Source organism: Diabrotica virgifera, chromosome 1 (assembly GCF_917563875.1).
Source record: "Diabrotica virgifera virgifera chromosome 1, PGI_DIABVI_V3a".
Lineage (NCBI taxonomy): Eukaryota > Metazoa > Arthropoda > Insecta > Coleoptera > Chrysomelidae > Diabrotica > Diabrotica virgifera.
Window position 1 is genome coordinate 113,503,418 of NC_065443.1, and position 26,948 is coordinate 113,530,365.

Genomic DNA, 26,948 nt, shown 5'->3' on the forward strand with positions numbered 1-26,948 from the left:
GAGTATTAAAAGGCAGGCAGGACCTTCATAGTAAAAAAACTGGTCGGCTGGTCTATGGGAGAGGCCTGAGCATTTGGTACCTCAGGTGCAACAGGTTTAGGAGATACGAGACATCAAAAATGACCCATTTTTTGGGGTGCCCGTTTTCTCTGACGCGCAGTGTATTTACTAATTTATTTCAAATGTATCTTATTGTGTTTATGTTTTAATGAAATTAACGCGACAATTCGATGAAATAAAATTATTTTGACATAATAGTCGAAAGTCAAATCAGCAAAAGACAGTTGTTTTGAATCGTCGTCATGGAAACCAAGATCGTCGTCATGCTAATCAATTATATTGAAAGTTTGAATTTGACAACCTTGTCAAAGAATTAAGTTGTGTATGTATTTTCATATTAATTCAATTAATTTATTAAGATTTGGTCATTTTTTTAACGCTCGTAAAAAAATATTGTTCCTAACTCTTGCGGAAAAGTATGATTTTGCGCACTTGTTAGGAAAATAACTATCAAATGTGTTTAAACATATTTAATTCCTAGCTGAGCGCTTATGGTTGACAAAGCAATCTTCAGAGCTATGGTCAAAATTTAAAAAGTGCCTCTACTATGCTTCTTTTCATGAGCATTTTTCAGTGCGTCACAAATGATAGAAAAAAAGGTAAGTTCGTGATAATATACATTTTAGTGACATGACATTTTAGTTAAATCTGACAGTTGTCACATTTTATTTGCAATTTGGCATAAAATCAAATCAATTGTGTTTATTGCATTTATAAAATGGTATTGTCTTTGATTTGTATAGTCTTATAAATTGTACAGATTATATTCGTAGATATATTGTATAATTGGTAAATAATTTTTTTTTCGATTATAGCGCCATCTATTGACAACTAGAATAAAGGTTATAAATGTCACCGACGAAATGTAATCACCGACGTGCGTTTTTTCTGTCACATGCAATTTAATGCGTTAGAAAGAAATCGAAAAACTGTGACGCACTGAAAGATCCTCATGAGAAAAAGCATAAAGAGCGACCCCATTGTAAAAAAAATTATTAAAAAATTTACAAAATCTTCCTCAGAAGTTAGAACCCTTGGATAATTGTTAAAAAAAACATCTAACACACAGCACATAAATGACTTCCCAAAAACACGGTAAAAAGTGTTATCATGGTACGGGTGCAAACACCCACCATCTGGATGAAGTTGTGGCGGCAGACAGAAACAAATTATTCTATTATACTAAATTTACAATCAAGAGGCAGTAGAAATGAACACACCAAGACACTTTAAATGCCACTAAGAGCACTCCCGAATCATAATTTACAATGTATAAACTTTGAAAATCATGATTTGGGATTTACAATGTATATACATTGTAAATTATGATTCGGGAGTGCTCTTAGTGGCATTTAACGTGTCTTGGTTTGTTTATTTCTACTGCATCTTGAATGTAAATTTAGTATAGTAAAATGGTGCCCCTTTTCCATATTTTTCTTCTTAACTGTGGTAATCTTATCTTACCTATCTATTTATGTATTTATCTTCCTATCTTATCTTATGGTAATTTGTTCTAGTGAACCAAATACTATAGAATGGAACCAACACATAGAAAGAATGACAGAAAATAGAATAGCACGAATAGCAAGAGACAAATCGCCAAATGGAAGAAGATCATTGGGACGACCGAGGAAAAAATGGTCAGACAATGTCAATTGAGGCTAAAAACCGAAGTAAAACAGGCATTGAGCCTATTTATAAAGTAGGAAGAAGAAGAAGAACCAAATACTAATTTCAAAAGCTAGTTTCGAACCCACGACTCACTCTCTACCACAACCGCTATCTGCTGTTCGCATTAGATCGATTTGGTGATAGATTTGTTTACTCAAAATCTACATCTAACCCCTTTAAAAAACAGATCGTATCGACATAATTAATGGCGCCAAAACAAAATAAGTCTTGAATGATTTACTTTATTTATTTCAACTGAATACACCTCCCACTAACAAGCAATTTTATTAGCAAATTTTTTTGTGTACGTGTTCTGTTTGATATATACTCTGCAACTTATAAACTTATTGAGCAGTTAAAATCGTCTAAATAACTACAATTTGACGGTACATGCTGTAAACTAACTCGTAAAAGTGTAATAAAGAACAAAAGAATATTCATCGTAAGATTCTCCATTTAATTATATCAAGTGAACGGTCTTCGTGGAATTGTGCCAAAAATGTAGAACAAATGGGCTATTGTGTCATAGTCAGTTTTATCTTGAGCGACAAATCGATACCTAGACGATTGACAGAATGGAAACAAACCGATATAGTACATCTGGTTCTGATATTTCAGGAATTTTCATTTCGGAGACATTATTGGGGATAGAAAATTATACTTAGTGAATAACCGATAGTATTATTTTTCACATAATATGAATTTTTCTGAGATTGTAATATAAAGTTTTTATTAAACGTTTAGGCCTCTGGATCAAGATCATTTGATTTAAAAAATTATATCTTAGTCAACAGCGTAACCAGGATGATTATAGGGGGGATTACAACATGGAATACTCCCCAGACAAGAGCGTATAGAGCTCAAAGTACATCCCAATGGGGAGTAATAATCTCCAAAACTCCCCTGGTTACGCCACTGATCTTAGTAACGACTTTGGCTAGTAAAAGATGGTTAAAACAAGTTACTGATAATAAATTATCAGTCATCAATCTCTAGCAGGGGTAGACAACCAAAAAACTGTGGTGCTCCCCCGGTCGTTCGTAATAGTCTCAACTGGAGACTAGTGGCCGTAGGGACCCACCTTTTTTCACACTATGGCAGCCAACGTGTTAACCTGCGAAAACCCTACAAAAAGAATAAAGTAGCCAAGATCGGTAGATGCAATATTAAACAGTTTATGAAGCCGGAAATATACACAACGTCACACAAGAAATTCAACGCATGTCAATCAAAATATTGGTATAGGTACTAAGTGAGACTAGAGACTCAAACTCGGGTAACCAACAAATTTCAAATACCAAAATATTCTATTTCCAAACCATCGAAATGTAGTAGCAATTGTTGATGATAAGAACTTATGTCAGTCAATGACTTTTTCCATGCCCATCTCTGATAAAGTAGTTATAATTACTCTAACAATGGTCCAACAAAAGTTAAATAATCCAAGTATATGAAGAAAGACGATGAAATAGAACAGTTTTATAGATATGTATAACAAGCTCTGAAGAATACAGAGCACAGAGATATCACGATTATTATGGACGATTTTAAGGTGATACAGTAGTGATCAATAGGTAGCGAAAACGCGTTCCAAGATTGCGGCTGTAATTTTGAATATTTTTCGAGATATTTGGCACACGTATTCGTAATATAATATAGAATGGCGGTATAAAGCCCAATTTGAAAAATATATTAATATGTGGAAATTACTCTGTAATTAAATACAATATTAAAAAAACGAGCCTGTACCGCCATTAAGAAGAACAAACAAATAAACTTTCTTCAAATAAACTTTTTTATCCGATGCCTAAAAACTACTAAAATTTTTTATTTCATTAGTAGTTCCAAAATTACACAAAATTTAGGCATCGGATATAAAAGTTTATTTGAAGAAAGTGTATTTTTTTGTTCTTTTTAATGGCGGTACAGGCTCGTTTTTTAATATTGTATTTAATTACAGAGTAATTTCCACATATTAATATATTTTTCAAATTGGGCTCTGTACCGCCATTCTATATTATATTACGAATACGTGTGCCAAATATCTCGAAAAATATTCAAAATTACAGCCGCAATCTTGGAACGCGTTTTCGCTACCTGTTGATCGCTACTGTTTCCTCTTAATCCAAAAGTATGAAACGGAGAATGTAGAAGAAATTGTTGTGAAATATGGACTCGGTTTAAAAAATGAGAGGGGTGACAGATTGGTGGAGTTTTAAACCTAATCGTAGACTCTACACCTGGAGATCGCCAGCCGATAGTGATTGCATAGTTATTAGAAACCAGATAGATTATGTTTTGTTTTGAAACTCCATTAAATCAGTAAACGCTGGGGGTAATGCAGCCACAGACCATAATCCTGTTGTTGTAACATTCGACCTGTGATTCAAAAAACTAACTGCACGTTGCAATAAGAATCAAATAGAACGTTCATTTTTAAAAGATTCATTTGTAAGAGATCAACTGCCCAAAAAATTAACGAGAAAAGAAAAATAGTAACAACAAAATCATAGGTGAATGATGAGATGCTGCAATTGATATAAAAGAGAAGATTATACAATAACCTAAATTGACGTTTAAATATTCAGTTTCTAGATTCTGCAGAGTAATCGGTGCTTATTTTAATTTAGACCGTTGGTTTTTAATTGTTAATTATGCGCGTCCACTCGATTTTAAGCCGCGGCGCTCCGCACTATTGTCGCACCATACAGGTCGACTCTTTTGAGAAAAATGACAAGAGACCTTTTTTATTTAGTATGACTCAAAAAAACCTAAGAAAATGTTTTTAGGGGCAAATATGGTGTTTTTCTGTATTTGTTTAAAAAAGTTCGCAAGGCACCTTTCAATTTTGTTTAAAGGGGACGTTTTTTGACATAACGCTCAAAGATACCAAATCAGAAAATTTTTCCTACGGTAGCGGTCTTACAACCTGGACTGTATGTATCTTAGTTCATTTTAAAACTCTCATTAAATACTCTTAAAAATAGTGTGCGCATTTTTTTTGAAAAATCTCTTCTTTTTACGTTATTTGATGAATACCGTTTTGATTGCAGGTTAATTCAAATAAACTCTCACCTTCATCAGTTTGTAATTCGGTTTGTATAGCCGCAATTAAAATTAAAAAATATTTCCTTTTTTTATTTTGAAAGGTTTCCTTTTGATTCGTATGCCTTTTTGGTTAAAATGTACTGTTTTCGAGTTATTTTTGAAAAATTATCCAAAAACATGTTTTTTTTTTAATAGGAAATTGACATATCTTGGAACATACTTATTAACTGACCGAGAAAGGCCTGTAAAAAATTGTTCGCTATAAATTTAATTCTCTGTCGATTTCAGGTGTTATTTATTTATGGTTAAATGGTAAATATTTTCATATTTCTTGTGCGTATTTAAAATTGAATTGGTTCTTTAAAATCCTGAGCAAAAACCGTGAAAGAATGGACTAAAAAGTCTACCCTTTCAATCGAAAAATATTAATAACGTCATACCCTGTAAAGTAGTAAGAATAACCATCTATTAGTCTCAAAAACCGTAGAAAACTGAAATAGAAAATTGACCTGCTTGAGTTTTACTTGTGGAAATAATCCTCCGTAAAATAATGGAGAATCCACATTTTATGAACTCACTCTACTTACATCCTTAAATACATCCCATATAAATATAAAAATTTTATGAAAGCTTCTCAGTCGAGAATATTTACTTTTTATTTCAAAAGTTCAATTTTACGGTTAGCTGTACTTACTTTACACATTCTGGATCCTTCTCTGCCAACTTTTCTAATACGTTAATTTCAAGTTTGGCAGCTTCTCTGTACTTCTCCACATTCTTAATTATTTTTAAAGCTCTAAGGCAGTCTCTAGAAAAAAAGTAGACATAAAAGTAAGAGTCTTTAGTAGCATAAAGCATAAAAATTATAGACGATTTTAAATAATACTATAAAAATAATATATGGAAGTCAAGTCCAAGAAACCATCCAACATCTTATCGAGGGCTGCCAGGCGTTAACTGAAAATTCAAACTTGTTGCCATTCGGCAATAGTCACTCGAGCCCTGCGGGCTCTCTTGTCCATTGCCAGGGAACAAATTTTCAAAAAATTGTCTCAGTATTTTCAATTTATTCTCACTATCTTGTGATTAATACTGATATTTTGTATTAAAACCGATAATACTTTATGATAATTACCCGTCGTCAGAGTGGTAGCGCGGCATATGTCCTTAGTAGTTACGAAAATTTAAAATTTAACAAGTATTCAGTGACATTAACCACAATTAATGTTTTACAATTTGTCAAAGTGAACACCATGAGCAGGTTTAGCAACTATTCAGACGAAAATATCATATTATAATATTAGTTCTTCTTCTTCTTAAGGTGCCTATCCGTTCTGGATGTTGGCGATCAGCATGGCTATCCTAACTTTGCTTGCTGCTATTCTGAATAGTCCGGTTGTCGATGTATTAAACCACTTTCTCAGGTTTTGAAGTCAAGATATTTTTCTTCTCCCTGGTCCCCTCTTTCCAAATACCTTGCCCTGAAGAATGAGTTGCAACAAGCCATATCTCTGTTCATTCCTCATAACATGACCAAGATATTCCAGTTTGCGCTCTTTGATTGTGTTAATAATCTCGCATTCCTTGCCTATTCTACGTAGAACCTCAACATTAGTCACACGATCCACCCACGAAATTCTCAAAATGCGCCTGTATCGCATCTCGAACAAGTTTTCTTAAAGAAGCCTCGGAAAGTGTCCAGGCCTCTACTCCGTACAGCAACGTAGAAAATACATAGCATCTGATAGCATCTGAAATTTTGGTAGCAAGAGGTAAATCGTGGCTTCTGAAAAGAGACTTCATCATTATGAAAGCTGATCTCGCTTTTCCTATGCGTTGTTTTATTTCACTTGGGTGGTCCTACTGGCTGTTTATGTTGGTACCAAGGTATGTGTATCTGTCGACCCTGTCAATTAGTTGTTGGTTAACCAAAAGCTGTGTGTTTAATATTTCGCTCTTACTGACCACCATGTACTTTGTTTTTTTCGTATTGAGATCAAGTCCGTATTCGCTACTTATATCTGATATGCGCGACATTATTCTTTGCAAACCATCTAGACTGTCTGCAAAAACTACAGCGTCGTCGGCATATCTAATGTTGTTCAGATGCACTCCATTGACTAATACGTCTTCCTGTAGTTCTCCCAGCGCTTGCTTGAAGATACATTCAGAGTATTTATTAAACAGCACCGGGGACAGGATGCATCCTTACCTCACTCCTCTATCTATGGAGACTGCCTCTGTCAATTGGTCATCCACTTTAATATTGAAAGTTTGGTTGTAATACAAATTATATATGATTCTCAAGTCTATCATCTACTCCCGCTTCTTTCAAGATGTTTATGAGTTTATCATGTTTTACTCTATCAAACGCCTTTTTGTAGTCGATAAAACAAATATACACGTCACAGTTAACATCCCTGCATCTTTGCATAAGCACTTGGACAGCGAATAGAACCTCTCGGGTGCCTAAGGCATCGCGGAATCCAAACTGCGTCCATGATACCTGTTCTTCGCATTTTTTATATATTCTGCCGTGCATCACTTTCAGAAACGTTTTGAGTAAGTGGCTCATTAGGCTAATTGTTTTGTAGTCTTCACATGTTTTGGCATTTATTTTTTTTGGGTAAAGCTACGAAGGTCGACTTTAACAAGCTTTTGGGTATTTTTCCAGTTACGTATATTTTGTTGAATACAGTTGTTATCCATTTTATTCCTTGTTCATCCATAAGTTTTAGGAATTCTACATAAAACTGATCAGGCCCTACATCTTTAGTTGTTTTAATAGCTGACGTGACTTCTTCAATGGTAATCGGGGTCCTGTTTGGCATTCAGTGTCTTCAATAGTATTCTGCCTTTCATCTGCAAAAGTTACTTCCACATATTTCTTCCACGTGTCTAGCTTTTCTTCCACACTTAACGGTGGTTTGCCTTGATTATCTGCCAAACACCCAACTCTTCTAGGTTTGTATAAGCCTGCAGCTTCTTTAACTTTTTTGTGCATATTGAATGAATCGTATTTATGTTGCAATTGCTGGATTTCAGCACACTGTTCTCTTAGTCGTGTATCCTTAGCTATTCTAATTGCTTTTTTGATCTAATCTTTATCTATTCTTCTGTATAATGACATGTCCGGATCTTTGGACTTTCACCTCTCTTCCATCATATCTAAAAACTCGTTTGCCATCCACGATTTCTTCTTTATTTTTGGTGGTTTGAGAAGTTTCTCACGTATGTCTTGTGAAACTGTATGCAACTTTTCTATCTCCTGGTCCATTACATCCGATTGAATAACGATATTCAAGTTGTTCTGTATATACCGTTTTACACTCTGTTCTGTGTTTTGGTCTTTTAATAGCCTGATGTCGAATTTTGGATTGACACTACGTCTAACCTTCTTTAGCCTGAGCTTAATTTTGCCAATCAATGGGTTATGGTCTGACTTGATATCAGCTCCTGGATATGTCTTGACTGATGTTATGCTGTTACGGAATCTTTTATTAATCATGATGTAATCTATTTGATTTCTCACTATGCGGCCTGGAGTGTCTTGAGGTGATTTCCATGTATATAATCTTCTGTAAGGGAGTTTGAAGTAAGTGTTAGTAATCACAAAATATTAGTTAAAATGTTTTAAAAATACAATTTTATTCAGGAAATAATCTTACCGAATTACACTCGAACTTTTAAAATTACCGATTTGTATTGCCCTAGTGAGAATTTTACATGATTTCGTTCCCCTTCGGGTCGGGAAATTAAAACTGTCAAAGTGTCACTCGGGGTACAAATCAGTAATTTTAAAGCTCTAGTGTAATTACAAGTAATAATAAATATTTTTGATACTTACTTTTTGAGATCCTTCACTTTGACAACTTTTCCAAACGTTCCCTCCCCTAAAGTTCCGATAATTCTATCTGCAAAAGAAAAATTAGATTATTTCTTAGTAGAACTAGATTACACATTTTGAACTCCATTGCATCTAATTGCAGTGAATCTGATATTAACCGATCTATCAAGATAAACACGTTACGTGGCCATGTCAATAAAAAAATATGATCTCATTCATTCCTCCAAAACTCGTATATAACCAAAGGTCGTTTCTAAGAAGAATTCAAGGCAAAATTCAAGGAATAAGTGGATGAAATCCTAAGAAAATTAGAACTAAACTGAAAACCCAAAGCAAAGCATATAAAGGAATGAAGCTTATATTATCATCGTTTTCATCATCGTCATTAGCCCTTTTGAGTCCACTAAACAATTCCATTGCTTCCGATCTTGAACACCTTGAATCCACTTATGCCTAACTTAGTCCTGTCGCCAGGGGGGGGGGGGTACAACGGCCTCCTTTGTTCAGATGGACTTCAGATGGTTTATTATGTATTTTGACCCGTAGAACACGAATTTTTTGGGTAACAGTTGATCTGGATGTCGATAAGATTGTTATTAACAATGAACTTGAGGAATTGCATAACAGCGATTTTTTGCAAAACAAAACATTTTTTTGTATTTTTTGGGTCATTCTAAGCAAAAAATGTTCTTACAAGTTTATTCGTAGCATGCATAGTTTTCGAGATAAACGCGGTTGAACTTTCAAAAGATCGAAAAATTGCAATTTTCCAACCCGAATAACTTTTGATTAAAAAATAAAATAGCAATTCTACTTATCGCATTTGAAAGTTCAAGTCAAATTATACCGGTTTTGATTATTTGCATTGCTAAAAATTAATTTTTTTATTGTTAAACAAAGCTATAAACACATAGTGCTTAAGTGATGTTTTCAATGCATTTCTCGTTTAAAATCGAACGAGTAGGCGTGCCAACAAACAGGATATTTCTACGTAGCATGCATTAAAACGCACGCATTGGGAACGGGAAACACTATTTGTTTATAGCTTTGTTTGACAATAAAAAAATTACTTTTTAGCAATGCAAATAATCAAAATCGGTACAATTTGACTTGAACTTTCAAATGCGGTAAGCAGAATTGCTATTTTATTTTTTAATCAAAAGTTATTCGGGTTCAAAAATTGCAATTTTTCGATTTTTTAAAAGTTCAACCGCGTTTATCTCGAAAACTATGCATCCTACGAAAAAACTTTTAAGAACATTTTTAGCTAAGAATGACCCAAAAAATACAAAAAAATGTTTTGTTTTGCGAAAAATCGCTGTTATTTAATTCCTCAAGTTCTTTGTTAATAACAATCTTATCGGCATCCGGATTAACTGTTACCCAAAAAATTCATGTTCTACGGGTCAAAATACATCAAAAAAACTTGGGTAAGTCCATCTGAATAAAGGAGGGTGTTGTACCCCCCTGGCGACAGGACTATCTTGTGCTATGTCCAATTTTCCTTCTATTTGATTTGAAACTCTCTGTGGAATATATTCAACATTGACCTCCCCATTGCTCTCTGCTCCACTGGTATTTTAATTATTACTTTTCTGATAAGGCCCAATAGTTCTGCTCTATTTGTTGTAACGGGAAGCACACATCATTCCCTCAGCTTTCTGTAAGTTTCTGTAGACTAAAACGCACGCTGACGTGCATCGCTCATACCGACACTCACATCATCATCAATGGCGTTACAACTCTTCGTGAATATTTGCCGCTTTTACTATTGCCTTCCTGGGCCAATATTTTCCAATGTCTCAATCGGATTTTCTCCAGTTCCTCTGCGACTGCAATTTTCCAATTTTTTCTACGCCGTGCTACAAACCTTCTTCCATCTGGTCTTTCCCAAAGCACATTATTTACAATACGATTGTCGTTACTATGTATATCACAGCACTACACGCCTTAAAGGCCCTTGGATTCGATAGTTCTTCCACTTTTTGCGGTCCTGTACTTGTCCTCTCCAGTCTCTTGTACCCATTTCTTCTGTGTCAGTCCGGACGGCATCAAACCACTTTCTTCGTGGTTTCCCTCTTCTTTTCTTCCCTTGTTCTCCTGCTTATAAAACTCTTAGTACGTTTCTTTCTTGTGGCATTCGTAAAACATCACCCAACCATCTAACTCTCTGTGCCTTGATTTTCTGAGTTATTTTAGGTTTTTTATACATCTCCATTAGCTCCTGGTTTGTTCTTCTGCGCCATTCTCCGTTAGCCTCCTTTATACCACCAAAAATTTTTCTCGATATTTTTCTCTCCTACATCTCTAGCTTTTTTTCTTCTTTCTGGTTCATTGTCCAAGTTTCACATGCATACAACACCGTTGGTCTCATTATTGTTTCATACGCTCGGATCTTGGCTGCCCTGGACACGTTTTTTGCCTTCAACAGTGCGTTTAATGAACCTACTGCTTTGCTACCATTCAACAACCGTTTATCTATATTCTCTCTCTCTCTCCATCTCCTCTATTCGTATCCAAGGTACTCAAGTTCAGTTACCTTCTTAAATTTATAATCTTTGTCATTTGTCATTAGATTAATCCACTTATTTTCTTCACCATTTTCTCCTCTCATTTCCATATACTTGTTTTTCCTTGGTTTATAGTCAGGCCATATTTTTTGCTGCTTCTTCAAATTGCTTAAACATTTTTTGAAGTTCTACTCTTGAACATACCGATCGTCGTTACTGCGTAGCCCATATCTGTCCGTCTTAGTGAAGTGGCCTTTATAATCTCACTCGATTGGTCTTTCAGAAAAGTGTCAATCCATGCCAAGTGGTCCAATATAAATTAAGTTGGTTGCTTGACTATTTTTAATATTTTTTATTTTTCTACCTTTTAAACTTCAGTCTATAGAGACTACAGAATTCCATTTATTTTATTTTTTAAAAATTTAGTTTGCCGATGACGGCCATTTTTGTTAAAGCGTATCGATCATTTTCACGGAAAACATGACTTCGCTTTTTAGCCAATATTTTCACTGAGGTTTGTCCTAGAACAATAAATCAAAAACCAAACTTTTTAGAAAAGTACGCTCTAAGAAAAAAGGCCAATAGAATTATTTAATGTCAAACTACCCTTAAGGCCTTAAACTAACCTCAAAGTTTGAAAAGGTAAACTGATAAAATTCCATTTTCAGCATTTTTTAACAGCATAAGGCAAGCCGATAATGGTTTGTAATTTTTTTCTGGAAAAGACATACGTACATACTTTAAATAAAAAAAGTTTGAGCTTTGAGACTTAAGTAACTTTTTTCAAAAACAATCTCAAAAATGTAATTTTTTGAAAAATCTCAAAGATTGACTCCTTATATCTCTGATGAGCACAAATGAAAAAATTTAAAATTCGGCTGAATGTTAGTCTCTAGCAAGTAGAATAAGGAGTAAAAATTTGGAGTTGCAGACTTACCTCATATAGGAGTTACAGGCCTGAAAAAATGGTCAAAAATCAAAATGGTCAAAATTTGAGCGTTTGCGGGCAGGGTAATTAAAATTCAAATAAACTGTCTAATGAAATAAAAATTAATGTATTTTCACCAGATTTCACAATTAATACAAATTTATACAGGGTGGGCCAAAGAAAAGAGTTCACCTTGATATTTGGCACTTATTAGATTTTAAGGGAATGCCGAAACAGGTCGATTTTTATTTTTAAATTACAATTTTTTATATATATATTTCATACGTCTCCATGACGTGTCATCATCAGTGACGTCATCCATCTGGACGTGATGACGTAATCAATAATTTTTTTAATGGAAATAGGGGTCGTATGTTATCTCATTTGAAAGAGTGTTCAATTCTCTGTTCAGTAGTATAAACAATAATATAATTTACCTTATATACTTTACCTTTTAATAATATAATTATTTATACAGGGTGGGCAAAAAATAATTTTTGAATTAAATTAATTGACACAAAAAGAAGAATGTATGTAATTTAATTAACTCAAAATACATTTTATTGCTGTCATAAAATAGAAAAAAAAATACTATTTGCTAAATAAACATTGCTTTTCGCTTAAATTAAATGTTCAAACTGTCAAGAGGTAGGTGGGAGGCGTTTGTGATTTAATTTAAGCGAAAAGAAATGTTTATTTGTGAAATAAACATTTTTTCTATTTTCTGACGGCAGTAAAATGTATTTTTAGTTGCCACAAGACCCCTATTCCCATTTAAAAAATCATCGATTACGTCATCACGCTCTGATGGATGACGTCACGTAGTATGAAATATATCCCAAAAAGTTGCAATATAATAAAAATAAAAATGGACCTATTTCGGCATTTCCTTAAAATCTAATAGATAACTATTGCCAAATATCGAGGTGGACTCTTTTCTTTGGCCCACCCTGTATAAATTTGTATTAATTGTGAAATCTGGTGAAAATACATTAATTTTCCTTTCATTAGACATTTTATTTGAATTTTAATTACCCAGCCCGCAAACGCTCAAATTTTGACCATTTTGATTTTTGACCATTTTTTCAGGGCTGTAACTGCTATATAACGTAAGTCTGCAACTCCAAATTTTTACTTCTTATTCTAATTACTAGGGGCTAACATGCAGCCAAATTTCAAATTTTTTCATCCGTGCCCATCAAAGATATAAGGGGTCAAACTTTGAGATTTTTCAAAAAATTACATTTTTGAGATTTTTTTTTTAAATTTACTCAAGTCTCAAAGCTAAAACTTTTTTTAATTTAAAGAATGTACGTATGTCTTTTCCAGAAAAAAATTACAAACCATTATCGGCTTGCCTTATGCTGTTAAAAAAAATGCTGAAAATTGAATTTTATCAGTTTACCTTTTTAAATTTTGAGGTTCATTTTTAGAGCATACTTTTCAAAAAAGTTTAGTTTTTGATTTATTGTTCTAGGACAAACCTCAGTAAAAATATTGGCTAAAGAGCGATGTTTTCGGTGAAAATGATCGACACGCTTTTACAAAAATGGCCGTCATCGGCAAACTAAATTTTTTTAAAATAAAATGAATGAAATTTTATTCTCTCTATAGACTGAAGTTTAAAAGGTAGAAAAATAAAAAATATTAAAAATTTTCAAGCAACCACCTTTGGACCACTTGGCTTGAATTGACCCAAAAGAGACTCTAACTCGCTGTATCCGAGTCTCCATTCGTTTGTCACGCTCTGTGCAATGGCCATACATCACTTGAAGGGTTTTACGTTCCTACACAAGCAATTTATTTACTTCTCTATTTGTTAGTGTCCATGTAAAAATACTTAGGGTCATTTTCAGGTCAGGCATAGCAGTTTTACTCGGGCTCCCATACACAGTCGACTACACGCTAGAATCACTCTGTCGTGGTTTTGCTCCTCTTTTTGTATACCCAGACTCTTAGTTGCGACCTTTTCTACTGCCAAAAATGTTAATCATGTATTTAAATGTAATAATAGCTAGTTTATCTCAAGACTAGCTACCAAATGCTGAAAATTCATCCATACACGGATATATAGCAGAGGATCCTTCGATTCAGTCTTTCGAAGCCCTTTGCAGAGCGTCCAAGGAAAGACAGGACGTCGATCAGCTGCCAAGACCCTTCTTTCCTTAGTATGACATCCTGTTTAGCTCGGGTGTTTGGTTGTCTCTTCCTAATTTAAGACAGACACTGACAGGCATACACTTGTTAAATATGCGTGCCCAACGTTGAAATAGTCGTAATACTGAAATAAATGAGATCGGGTGTGACCTCTGTGAAGACCAACAGAGCAAGATGGGGCCAGCTCGATGAAAATAGTACCTTATGCACGTGTGGCAAACGACAAGAATGGACCACTTGCTCTAGTGCAACCAATGTCTATTTACGTGCATGATGGACAAACCTATGCTCCATGCATGAAATTTGTAGCTGATCGTTGTATTCAAGCTGACGAAGCCAAGTTATTTTGTTTTATTCAAATAATAAGCGATATAGTGTATAAAAGAGTGTGAGAGGCCAGTGATAATTGGTTATAAAGAAACTGTAGTTTATGTGGGCTAGTATGACCTATTTACCTAGTTCCAAGGTCGTGACATATTGCAGCCCAAAACAGTCCTGTACAGGTCAGCAATTCGCTGAGGCAGGAGTGGAAATTCGCCTGCAGTGTATGGGAAAGTCTATCGGTAGCTATAAACATTTTCAAGGGTGTTTAATCAATAAAGTTTAAATATATTTTGTTAGTTTATTTTTATGGATAGTATATGGGAATTTTTCTGAATATGTTGATGTAGATCAGGGTTGTCCAACTGGCGGCCCGCGGGCCGCATCCGGCCCGCGAGGCTATTTGTTGTGGCCCACGTAAGATTTTCGAAAAGCATATATTTTCTTTAAATGCTGCCACTGTGAAAAAAGATTTTTTAATTTATATTTTATGGTTTAGCAGTGTTTTTACATCACAAGTACTGTACCGCGTGCCGCTTCGCAGGCGTGTAACGAACACAATCGTCCTCCACCACTATGAGAACTGCACTGATTACTGCGCATCACAGTTCACGCAGGCCACACCTCCCACTGCTTACCATCCGTCGCCAGCAGCCATCGTGCCAGTGTGCTACTGACACGTAGGCTAGTCGGCTAATCTATTACGTTGCTAGTGAACAGTGAACTTGATCAATTCTTTGTCTTGATTCCTCTTATACAATAATGAGTGTAAAACGGAAAATTGATAGTGAGAACAGAATTTACAAAGAAAGTTGGGAGAGCGATTACTTGATTGCTAACAATAATGGAAAGTTGCAATGCTTAGTGTGCATGAATGTCGTTTCAGTGCCTAAAGAATATAATGTGAGAAGACATTACACAACAGTGCATGAAAATAAGTATGCTACGTACACAAAAGAAAGTCGGCGTGCCCTAGTTGCAGATTTGAAGAAAAAGCTTAAACAGCAAACTGGTATGTTCAGTAAAATATTACACTCTCAAACGCATTCTTTGCATGCATCTTATGCCGTGTCGCTTGAGCTGGCAAAGGCAAAAAAACCTTTCACTGATGGCAATTTGATAAAAAAATGTGCTGTTGAAATGGCCAAAGCTTTAGGTGATTCTAAAATGACGGAGAAATTTGAATCAGTGCCACTTTCACATCAAACCATACAAAGAAGGATTGTTGCTATGGGTGAGCAAGTAGAAAAATCTATGCTTAGCCTGGTTAAGAAAAGTTCATATTTCTCACTTTGTTTGGATGAAAGCACTGATCAAACCGATGTTAGTGAGCTGTTAATATTTGTGCGCACTACTTTTGATGATTTTACCAGTAAAGAGGAGTTATTTGATATTTGTCCTCTTTATGGAACAACAAAAGGAAAAGACATCTATGAGGCTGTGAAGAAAACAGTTGACAGAATTGGAGGCTTTGATAAATGTTCAGCCATAGCAACAGACGGGGCCCCAACAATGACAGGTAAAAAAATTGGATTAGTGGGTCTGCTTCGAGAGAATGGTGTCACTTGCCCAACAATTCATTGTATTATACATCAGGGAGCTTTATGTGGAAAATCAGTCAAGGAAGATCAAGTTTTCCAAACCGTGATTAAGATTATAAATATGACTAGAGGTGTTAATCGATCTCTTTTACACAGGCAACTTAAGCAGTTTTTAGTGGAAACAGAGGCTGAGTATGGAGACTTGCTAATGTACAACCATGTAAGGTGGCTGAGTGCAGGAAAGTGCATGGAATGATTTTTTGCCATAAGAAAGGAAATCCCTGCATTCCTCAACAAATACGTTTCATCTGACACAACTGAACTGGAAGAGAAGTTTAAGGATCCAGAATTCTTAAGACAGTTAGCTTTTATAACAGATCTGACTAATCATCTTAACATGTTAAACTTGAGTCTTCAAGGAAGAAACCAGACGGTTTCAGATTTGATCGGAATGATAAACGGATTCCGGAATAAGCTGAACGTGTTTAAACGTGCTTTGGAAAAGAACAACCTGACACACTTCCCTAGCTGTCTGCAAATAGCAGAAGAATTCAACGGTGAGGAAAATATTGAGTTTTCAAGTTATTGATGAATTCAATACAAGATTTGAAGAAATTGAAAGTCTCAAAAGCAGTGTACTACTTTATAATAACCCTCTTGGAGCAACCATTGATGATCAACCACCCAACTTACAGCTTGAGTTATGTGATCTTCAAGCAGACATGTTCCTAATCACCAGACAAGAAAAGGGACCTGAATTTTTCAAATTACTGTCAAAGGAGAAATTCCCAAACCTGCGAGATTTTGGACTGAAAATGACGTCAATGTTCGGAAGCACATATACATGTGAAAGTGCCTTTTCCTCCATGAAATACATAAAAAACAAAAACAGAAGCAACCTTACCGATTCTTCCTTACGTCATCTTATGAGACTGTCTACAACTGAACTGGAGGTGGACATTTCTTCATTAGTGGATGAAGCCGATCGACCACAGTCCTCACACTAATTGGATACATCTTTTTCGTTGCTTTTGAAATGTTTTTCTTGATTATTGAATAGTGTTATCAATAAATTTTCCGCTTATAAAAAAATGTAGTTGTTGAGCAATAAAAGAAATAATACTCTTTTTTGTTTTAATTATTTTTATACCTCACTTTATTTTGTTATTACTTGTAACAAAATTATTATATGGCCCGCGACAACATCAAAGGTTTTAGTTTTGGCCCTTGAGGCATTGCAAGTTGGACATCCCTGATGTAGATGTACTTTTCCCGTTTTTGTATATGTTATACAGTTTGATGATTAGATAATTTTAAAGCTAATAAACTCGTTTCTATTTTCCAAGAAAAGCACAAACAATAACAAAATCTATAAACAGGGTAAGAAATGAAGAAAAAGGTAAAAAAGTAATCCATGATAACCGAAGAAACAGAACAAGTTACATATTACAGAAAAGAACGAACAATACAAAATGTGGTTAAACCTAAAAACAGAAGTAATACGGAATGAATATGAAGAACTACAAAGAAGAATAAACAGGACAGAAAAGATAAACATTTAATGTAGGAACAACACCGCATTAATATAGAAGATTCGCAGTCCACTGGAGTATGAAGATCATTAAGAAAGATGAAAAACTACTGTTCAGAACAGAGAATTAGGGTTATTCCGCATTATTAAGAAGAGATTTGAAATGGCAATGGTAATAAAAAAATAAGTGAAGACCAAAATGGTTTCAGATTCGGCACGTCTTGTTCTTGTGTTGATAATAATCTCTTTTATTACACAACAAATTTTAGAAAAGATACGTTTGATAGGAGAATAAACGAAGATCGCCTTTATAACTTAAAAAGGGCATATGATAATGTACCTATGGTTCTTCTCAGAGGCCTTTTTCAGTGTGACGCAAGTGACAGAAAAAAGGCACGTCCGTGATACATACACATGTATAACAGTTATTCCAGTTGTTGATAGATGGCGCTATAATCGAAAAAAAATTTAGGTTTACCGCGATTTACTGATTATTTATCTACCTATTACCATTGATCTATTACATATCTATACGGCTTTTCATCGATTGACATTTGTTTCGAGCTTCTGTCATATGTCATGTTGTATAATCAGTGTATAATATTAATATCCACGGATTATACGACATATGACACAAGCTCGAAATAAATGACTGTGAATGAAAAGCCCTATACGACTATAATTTAAAGTTCTTCTCAGTCTTTCAGTGTGTCATTAATGATATAATATATGATTTTAATAATGTAGAGAATCATATTATAGCATGACATTTTAATTAAAACTGACAGTTGTCAGAATCGTAATCGTAATTTGGTATCTATAAAAACAAATCAATAGGGAACTTGCACATTTTTTTATTACATAATAATGTTCAGTTTTGTATAAAAATGAGATTTCCAAAATTTCACGCTTCAAAAACTCATAATAACTTAGAAGTACAAATTTAAAGTCTTCTTTGTCTTAAAATAGTTCAAACGACCCGTGACGTCACAGAGTTTAACTATGTGGTTCCGTTTATGGTTATATTTCCGTATATTCTTCTTCTCCTTCTTTAGTTTATTGGCCTCCACCTACTTGGGTATTTGGCCAGCTCGTCGTCGGGGAATAAAGGAAAAATATTTAAGTATATTCTAATGCCATTTATCGTATACGTCGTTGTAATAATATATACCAGTTTGTTGAGATTGGAGTTTGATACAGTTTTTGAAGGAAAGGAAAGAAGGTTTACTATTGAAAATAAAATCATTTTGTAAAAGTACAAATTTTCTATGAATAGTTCAAACGATCAAAAACACTTTTAACGTCACATAACTGTATTTTTTACTGACGTTTATAATGTCTAATTTAAAATTATACAGTGATGAGCTCGCTAATAACCGGCAAAATAACGCAAAAGATGGAAAACATATTAAGTTGTGAGATAAAAAGAGATGATTGTTCTGAAGCTATTTCCTTGTGGCATTTTTACAATCAACTATTTTTAATGGGAAACAAGCCACAATTTTACCAAAAATGATTTTATTAACGTTTCGAAACCCAATTCGGGTTTCGTTGTCAGAATACAAAATACTACTAAAATAAACAAAAATGTTGTTGCTAAGTAAAAAAAAAAAGAATGTGTGTGTACTTTGTACGCACGTAAGAAGTTATACTTCTATTATATGATTTAAACGAAATTAATATACTTTTTATTTATATTTTGTTTAAATATTAAACTAATTTATACTTAATACTTCTCAAACATTTTTATTAGAACAGTGCCAAAAATTAAAATAATAAAAGAATAAAACACACACAAACACATTAAACAAGCCACAAATGATGTCTGAACATTAATTGTCGAAATTTTTTTTAACTAAATACGTATTTTCTTCAAATACAATAATATAACAATATAATAAATATACTTACAATCATAAAATGTATTTAAAAAAAAACAAAAAAGAAAGTTTCTATTGGGACTCGAACCAGCGCTGATAAGAGCGGTTGGTATTGGAATTCATTCGCCTTCTCCGCTTAGCCACGGACACTATGTGTCATTATTTACGAAGATCGACTAACTAAACGGATTAAACTTGTGATATTTTGATATTTTGAAAATTTATCAAATTATTTTAATTTTGAATTGAAATGATTTAGAATTGAAAAAATACAACAAAACATAGAGTAAAAAAAACAATATATTAGGTGAATATTGATAGAAATTTTGATGGTAATCAAATTATATAAATAAAAGTATTACATACTATGTATTTTGGCAGATCAAATAGGTAGGTTTATACCCATGATACATTAACAATTATTATTATTACGTACCTGTTGCTTTTAAAAACTATTTAAAAGTCACTACAATATTATAAACTTTTTTGTTTCTATCCTCACAACAATAAAACTAATATATTATACATTTGTTTACCTTTACCTCCAAACCACAGCTGCCATATCGGATAATTTTTGACATGTCATTTGAACATCCAATCAGAACAAAGTTATAATGCGCATGCGCCGGGCTGATAGGTTTTAACATATAAAAAAATCACCCTCTATCGCCGGTAAAGAAGTATAACTTCAAAAATTCTTCTAATAATTTATTTATTCTGACTCATTTATATTGGCAATTCAGACATATATTATACATTTTAAAGTAGAAGACTTTAAAATGATACCGCCAATATTTATGAGTTGTTAATAAAAACGAAATATAATAAGGGAACGTTAATAAAATCATTTTTGGTAAAATTGTGGCTTGTTTCCCATTAAAAATAGTTGATTGTAAAAAAAGAGATAAACCTAGTAGAGGTGTTAAATTTAGCGATAGTAACTTATGAACTGACATTATATTGATCGTTTCCCACCTTTAGACGTATTGGATGAGTTTGAGAAATGCCATTGTCACGGTGACAGTTTTAGTTGACATACTCCTCTGATACGTCTGAAGGTGGGAAACAATTAATGTGATGTCAATATATAACAACTCTGCTGGTTTTATTTCTTTTTATCTCACAATTTAATATGTTTTCCATCTTTTGCGCTATTTTGCCGGTTATTAGTGTGCTTATCACTGTATATACAATTGGTGTAGAATGTAAACATACAACCCCGTGACGTCAGGACGCGTTTTGGGGTGGCTGGTATAAGTCGAATTTTTAGTCGTCTTTAGGGGCCAAACGAAAGACAAACAAAACTTTTTTATCTTTGATACAGGTTCTAAATTATGTTCTGTTGATTTATACCATTTTTTTCGAATTTAAAATTTTATGCAAGTTCCCTATTGTGTTTATTTCATTTATAAAAAGGTATGTTCTTTGATTTGTATAGTTTTATAAATTGTACAGATTATAGTCGTATGGATAATACATAAATAATTTTTTGTTCGATTATAGCGCCATCTATCAACAACTACAATAAATGTTATAAATGATTTTAATCACAGACGTACTTTTTTTTATAAAAATCCACAAGGAAGAACTTCCTGTAGTTGGCTGTATACCATTAATTACAAGTGAAATTTAATAAAAAAATTTCTTCTTGTTAAAAGGTATATTAGTTTAAAAAGCACCAAAGGGCTACAAACATATGAACAAAACGTTTTCGCTCTGTAACAAGAGCATCATCAGTGTTACAAGAACATGGTGAGCCAACCAAAAAATACAAAGGTCAAAGCCTTTCAAAAAGCAGACAAAAGTCTTATATAAAAGATAACATCGCAAAATCCAAAGGATGGATAAAATTCCTAAGGATAAGGCCCTATGGCAACATATGACTCCCACACTCCCACAGGCAACCTGCCACCTCTCATAACAGAATGACCTAGTTACCTTTTGACCCACTTACAACGTGTGGGAGTCATATGTTGCCATAGGGCCTTATCCTTAGGAATTTTATCCATCCTTTGGATTTTGCGATGTTATCTTTTATATAAGACTTTTGTCTGTTTTTTGAAAGGCTTTGACCTTTGTATTTTTTGGTTGGCTCACCATGTTCTTGTAACACTGATGATGCTCTTGTTACAGAGCGAAAACGTTTTGTTCATATGTTTGTAGCCCTTTAGGGCTTTTTAAACTAATATACCTTTTACCAAGAAGAAAATTTTTTATTAAATTTCACTTACTTTTTTTTCTGTCACTTCCAACTTAATGCATTAGAAAGAAATCGAAAAACTGTGACGCACTGAAAGATGCCTATGAGAATGAGTATACCAAAGTCAGAATTATGGGAAGAGGTCCTTTGGAGCTAACTTTATTTAACAACCAAAATAAGCAAACAAATTCGGATACAAAATATAACAAGGAGAATTATGCCCGATTTCACCAACGATACCTAAACAGTTGCCTTATTAAGTATTTCTTATCGATAGGAACTTCCTAAGTCAGTACTTAAGAGCAATAGCGTTTCACAACTAAAAGAACTGTTTATCTAGGAAATTCTTTCCTAGGTATTAATTCGGGTACGTTTGAACTATTTTTGATAAATAAAAAGAAGAATAAGATGACATTACCTTACTTTTTTGATTATTTGTCAAAATTGTGTGTTTGCTAAGTTGGTTTTATTCAGTTTTGTACCTACTGTTATAGTTATTTTATTTAGTAGTTATATTATTTGTGAATTCAGTTTATTAAGTTTTGTATGTTATTTGTATATGTACAGTTAAATGGAGGAAAAGAAAAGAGTTGTAAATTTCACATATATGACGAAAAATTAAAGTTAGGTGAATTGTCATTAATGAAATAATTTTAAAATAAATACCATGTTTATTTCAAAAAGTGCTTCTTTTATTATTAATTTTTAATGATAGACTTTTAGTGATATCATGAATGGGTTTTTGAAACACAACACTAGTTTGTTAGGTAGTAGGTAGACTAAATAATTTTGACAATAGACCTGTAAAAAACTCCAAACGATTTTCTATATTTTCCAACACATATTATATTATTAATATAAAAGATAACACAAAATTACGACTAATATATCTAATATTACAGAATAACAGAAAAATTAAGGTAAGAAACAAATTATTGGCAAACGTCACAAGTACATTAGTCAAAATTGTATAAATATAACCTGACTGTCAACGATAAGTAATACCTAAAGTTTAGGGAGATCGAAAACCGTATCCTAACGTAAGGTAATGCTTAAGCGGTTTAGGCAATTCTTATGGTACGGTGAAATCCGTTTTAGAGTTAGGAAGTACCTAAATCCACTTAGGTAATTCTTAAATATTTAGGTATCGTTGGTGAAATCGGGCATAGAATACCAAAGTTTAGGTAATGGTGAAAAAACAAACCAAGATCGGAATTTTAAAAATAATAATTAAACATCAAAGCAGCTCCAGTTAGATCAAAATGGAGAAGAATTTTTGAATAGGCCAATACCTACTCAAAAAAAGTTTAAGTATTATGTTAAGCCACAAGCATTGGAGTAATGACAATTACATTTTTAATTGACTAATGATTGATGTTTCGACTTCCACTGCAGAAATCATTGTTTAACCTAATTTTATTAGGTTATACAGGGTGTCCAGAAACTCTACCGACAAACGAAGACAGGAGATTCCTCAGATAATTTTAAGACAATTTAACCCAATTCACCTAGTTCGAAAATGCTTCTTAAGGGAGCTAGAGCTCTTTGAAGATGGCGTCATGAAATTAGTTTTTCTTAAATACCTCCAGAAGGCTTCTATTTAGAAAAACAAGAATTGGTACGCTTATTTGCTTTTCAGAGATGAATCGATTCCATCGATTGCAAATTTCTAGTACCGGTCATAGGCGTCCGTTTTGGGTAGAACAACGGGTATTTTATCGCATAACTTTTTTGTCCTTAACTTTTATGCATTTTTGACACCGGATTATTAAATGGTGAGGTATTCTAGTACTAAAAGGTACTCTTGCTTTAAGTCCGTAGGACACACCATTTTCTAGAAAAATCGATTTGAAAGTTTTTCGTTTTTGGAATTTGAAAAAAAATTGAAAGAACTTTTCAACAAAAAACGAAGTATTTTACCAACATAACGTAAGAGTACCTTTTAGTACCCGAATACCTCATAATTTAATAATCTAGTGTCAAAAATGCTCGAAAATTCAAGACAAAAAAGTTATGCTATAAAATAACTGTTGACCTACCCAAAACGGACGCCTATGACCAGTACTAGAAAATCGCAATTAATGAAATCGATTTATCTCTGAAATATAAATAAATGTACCAGTTTTCGTCTTTCTAAAAAGCTTTTTTTTTTTTATTTTTTTTTTGTAATTCAGAAAGCAAAGAATTTTCAAATCGATTTTTCTAGAAAACGGTGTGTCCTACCGATTTAAAACAAGAGTATCTTTTAGTACTAGAATACTTCACAATTTAATAATCCAGTGTCAGAAATGCATAAAAGTTTAAGATAAAAAAGTTATGCGATAAAATAACCGTTGCCCTACCCAAAACGGACGCCTATGATCGGTACTAGAAATTTGCAATGGATGGATTAGATTTATATCTTGAAGATAAATAAGCTTACCAATTTTTGTTTTTCTAAATGGAAGCGTTCTGGAGTTATTTAAGAAAAACTAATTACAAGACGCCATCTTCAAAGAGCTCTAGCTTCCTTAGGAAGCATTTTCGGACTAAGTGAATTGGGTTAATTTATCTTAAAATTATCTGAAGAATCTCCTGTCTTCGTTTGTCGGTAGAGTTTCTGGACACCCTGTATATGTCTTGTAAAAACTGACATACTTGGCCTGGATTTTGTAGGAATTTAAAAAAAATGATAATACTTATCATCAAATGAAATCAAAAATTCGTAGGTATTGAATAAAGTAAAACGTGTTTTTTAGGATAAGGCATTTGTCTATTAGATTAGGTTGAGTGGCCAAACCGCATTAGTTGGGTTTTGAATTAGTGTTGAAATAAGCGCAAGACTTAAAGCGGGGACGGGGTGTATTGGACATACCACCAACTACTTAAAGACAAAAACCTGAACAAAAAACAAAGCAGCGATTAGACCGGTAAAAGCATATGGAGCGGAAGTAATATTTCTGACGAAGAAAGATGAAGAAAAACTAAGAAGAATTGAAAAAAAATTATCAGAAAAAGTACATGGTCCAATAAAGACTGAACAAGGAAAATATAGAAGACTGATCAACCATGAAATAATAAATATAACCGCAGCGGAAGATATAACAAAATTTATTAAAGTACACATACAACGAAAAGAAGAACTAGAAACCAGTAATAAACATACCAAGAGGAAGACCAGAACTAAGACGGAAAGACCAACTATTACTACAGAATATATCAAAGATGAATTAAATTTAAAAAGAACTCACGGAATATTGAACGACCTATACTTTACCTACCTGAGTCATCGATATACAGGGTGAGGCAGATAACTGGCCTATTAGAAATATCTCGAGAACTAAAGGCAACAGAATCATGAAAATTGGAATAAAGGGGTTTTGAAGGATGATCTATTAAATGAAAATATTTTCATCTCTTTGCAACTTCCGGTTATATCGGAAGTTGCTTATAACTTCGTTTTTTTTAATGGGACACCCTGTATATTTTTACATTTTTGGATTCTCTTCGATGTCTTCTTTCTTAAAATATGAGGTTTTGTAATATTATACAGGGTATTTTAAAAGATAATTACGTTTTTTTATTAATTTCGTAGCAAAATTAACACCTTGTAGAATTGTAGTAGTTTGACATCTAAAACTCTACTTACGTTCAAATGATTTTTAATATACTCTTCTATTGTTAAGAATCATTAGTATAGCTAAATTTTTAATTTTAGTATACAGGGTTGGTCGAAACTAGGAATGAGTATTTTCTGAGTTTTCTTAAATGGAACACCCTGTATTTTAGTATTGTAATGAAATGATATTTTATTGTACTTTTTTATTTCTTAAGCATTCCCTATACCTAACTACTTCAATTTTTGCTTAATTGTTAATCGCACCAACAATCTTAACTACGTAGGTATTTTGATAGCTCAACCATTATTGGTAATTTTAAGGACCAGTCTGGATTAATATGTATATATTTCTAAAAAATTATTTGAGATTGAGTATTTTCACGGCCAGCCTAATAAAATTTTACGTATTTTTTGGTGCAATTAATGTTTAGCTTGAATCACCAATAACTCACAAATTAAAGCAGTTAGGTATAGGGAATGCTTAAGAAATAAAAAAGTACTATAAAATATCATTTCACTTCAATACAAAAATACAGGGTGTTCCATTTAAGAAAACTTAGAAAATACTCATTCCGAGTTTCGACCAACCCTGTATACTAAAATTAAAAATTTAGCTATACTAACGATTCTTAACAATAGTAGAGTATATTAAAAATCATTTGAACGTAAGTAGAGTTTTAGATGTCAAACTACTACAATTCTACAGGGTGTTAATTTTGCTACGAAATTAATAAAAAAACGTAATTATCTTTTAAAATACCCTGTATAATATTACAAAACCTCATATTTTAAGAAATAAGACATCGAAGAGAATCCAAAAATGTAAAAATATGCAGGGTGTCCCATTTAAAAAAACGAAGTTATAAGCAACTTCCGGGATATTTCTAATAGGCCAGTTATCTGCCTCACCCTATATACAGGGTGTTTCATTGGAAAAGTAACATACGTTAACTGTAGAAAGAGGACACTTAGGCGGACTCAAAAATACCATACCTAATGGGTCTTACTTCATTAATAACAAATATACCGGGTATTTTATCTATTTTGCCATTTTCTTATTTGCTTCATAACTTTTTAGCCACACTGTATATTTATTTTATATTTGGCACGCAAATATTCTTTAAAGTGTACAATCAATTAATGTATTTACAATTGTAAAAAATCCAGGTCCGGATTAAAACATATTGGAAAAATATTCCGACCCAAAAACAACACTCATCTGTACATGAATTTGTTTTAAAATAGATTTTGCATTTGAAAAGAGGATGAAAAACTAAATTTAGTGATATACTTTGAATTTTCGGCAAAATTATTTTTCTGGTCAAACTTTGAATTTGAATTCTGAAATTATGTGAATTGCGAAAACTCGAAGTAGAAAAAAAATTGAAATACAACTTACAACTTGTTAACCACACTTTATATTTATTTTATATTTAACACTGAATATTTTTAAAGGTGTCCAATAATTTAATTTATTTACAATTATAAAAAATCCAGGGCCGGATTAAAAAATATTGGAAAAATGTTCTGACCCAAAAAACACCCTGTATATTAAATTTTTTTAAAATGGATTTTTCATTGAAAAGAGTATGAAAAACTAAATTTAGTGGTATACTTTGAATTTTCGGCAAAATGGTTTTTTGGGTAAAATTTTGA

General features: G+C 33.0%; 1 protein-coding gene across 2 annotated transcripts in view; it reads right to left on the reverse strand.

Annotated features, from left to right (window-relative positions):
* Positions 1 to 26,948, reverse strand: part of LOC114347795 (dual specificity protein kinase CLK2-like) — a 132,559-nt gene that overhangs the window by 25,294 nt on the left and 80,317 nt on the right. For both annotated transcript variants that reach the window (XM_028298464.2, XM_028298471.2), the window contains exons 4-5: positions 8,627 to 8,693; positions 5,474 to 5,587 (exon numbers count right to left, since the gene is read on the reverse strand). In XM_028298464.2, the coding sequence (XP_028154265.1) occupies positions 5,474 to 5,587; positions 8,627 to 8,693 (181 nt within the window). The remainder of the gene's footprint in view (positions 1 to 5,473; positions 5,588 to 8,626; positions 8,694 to 26,948) is intronic.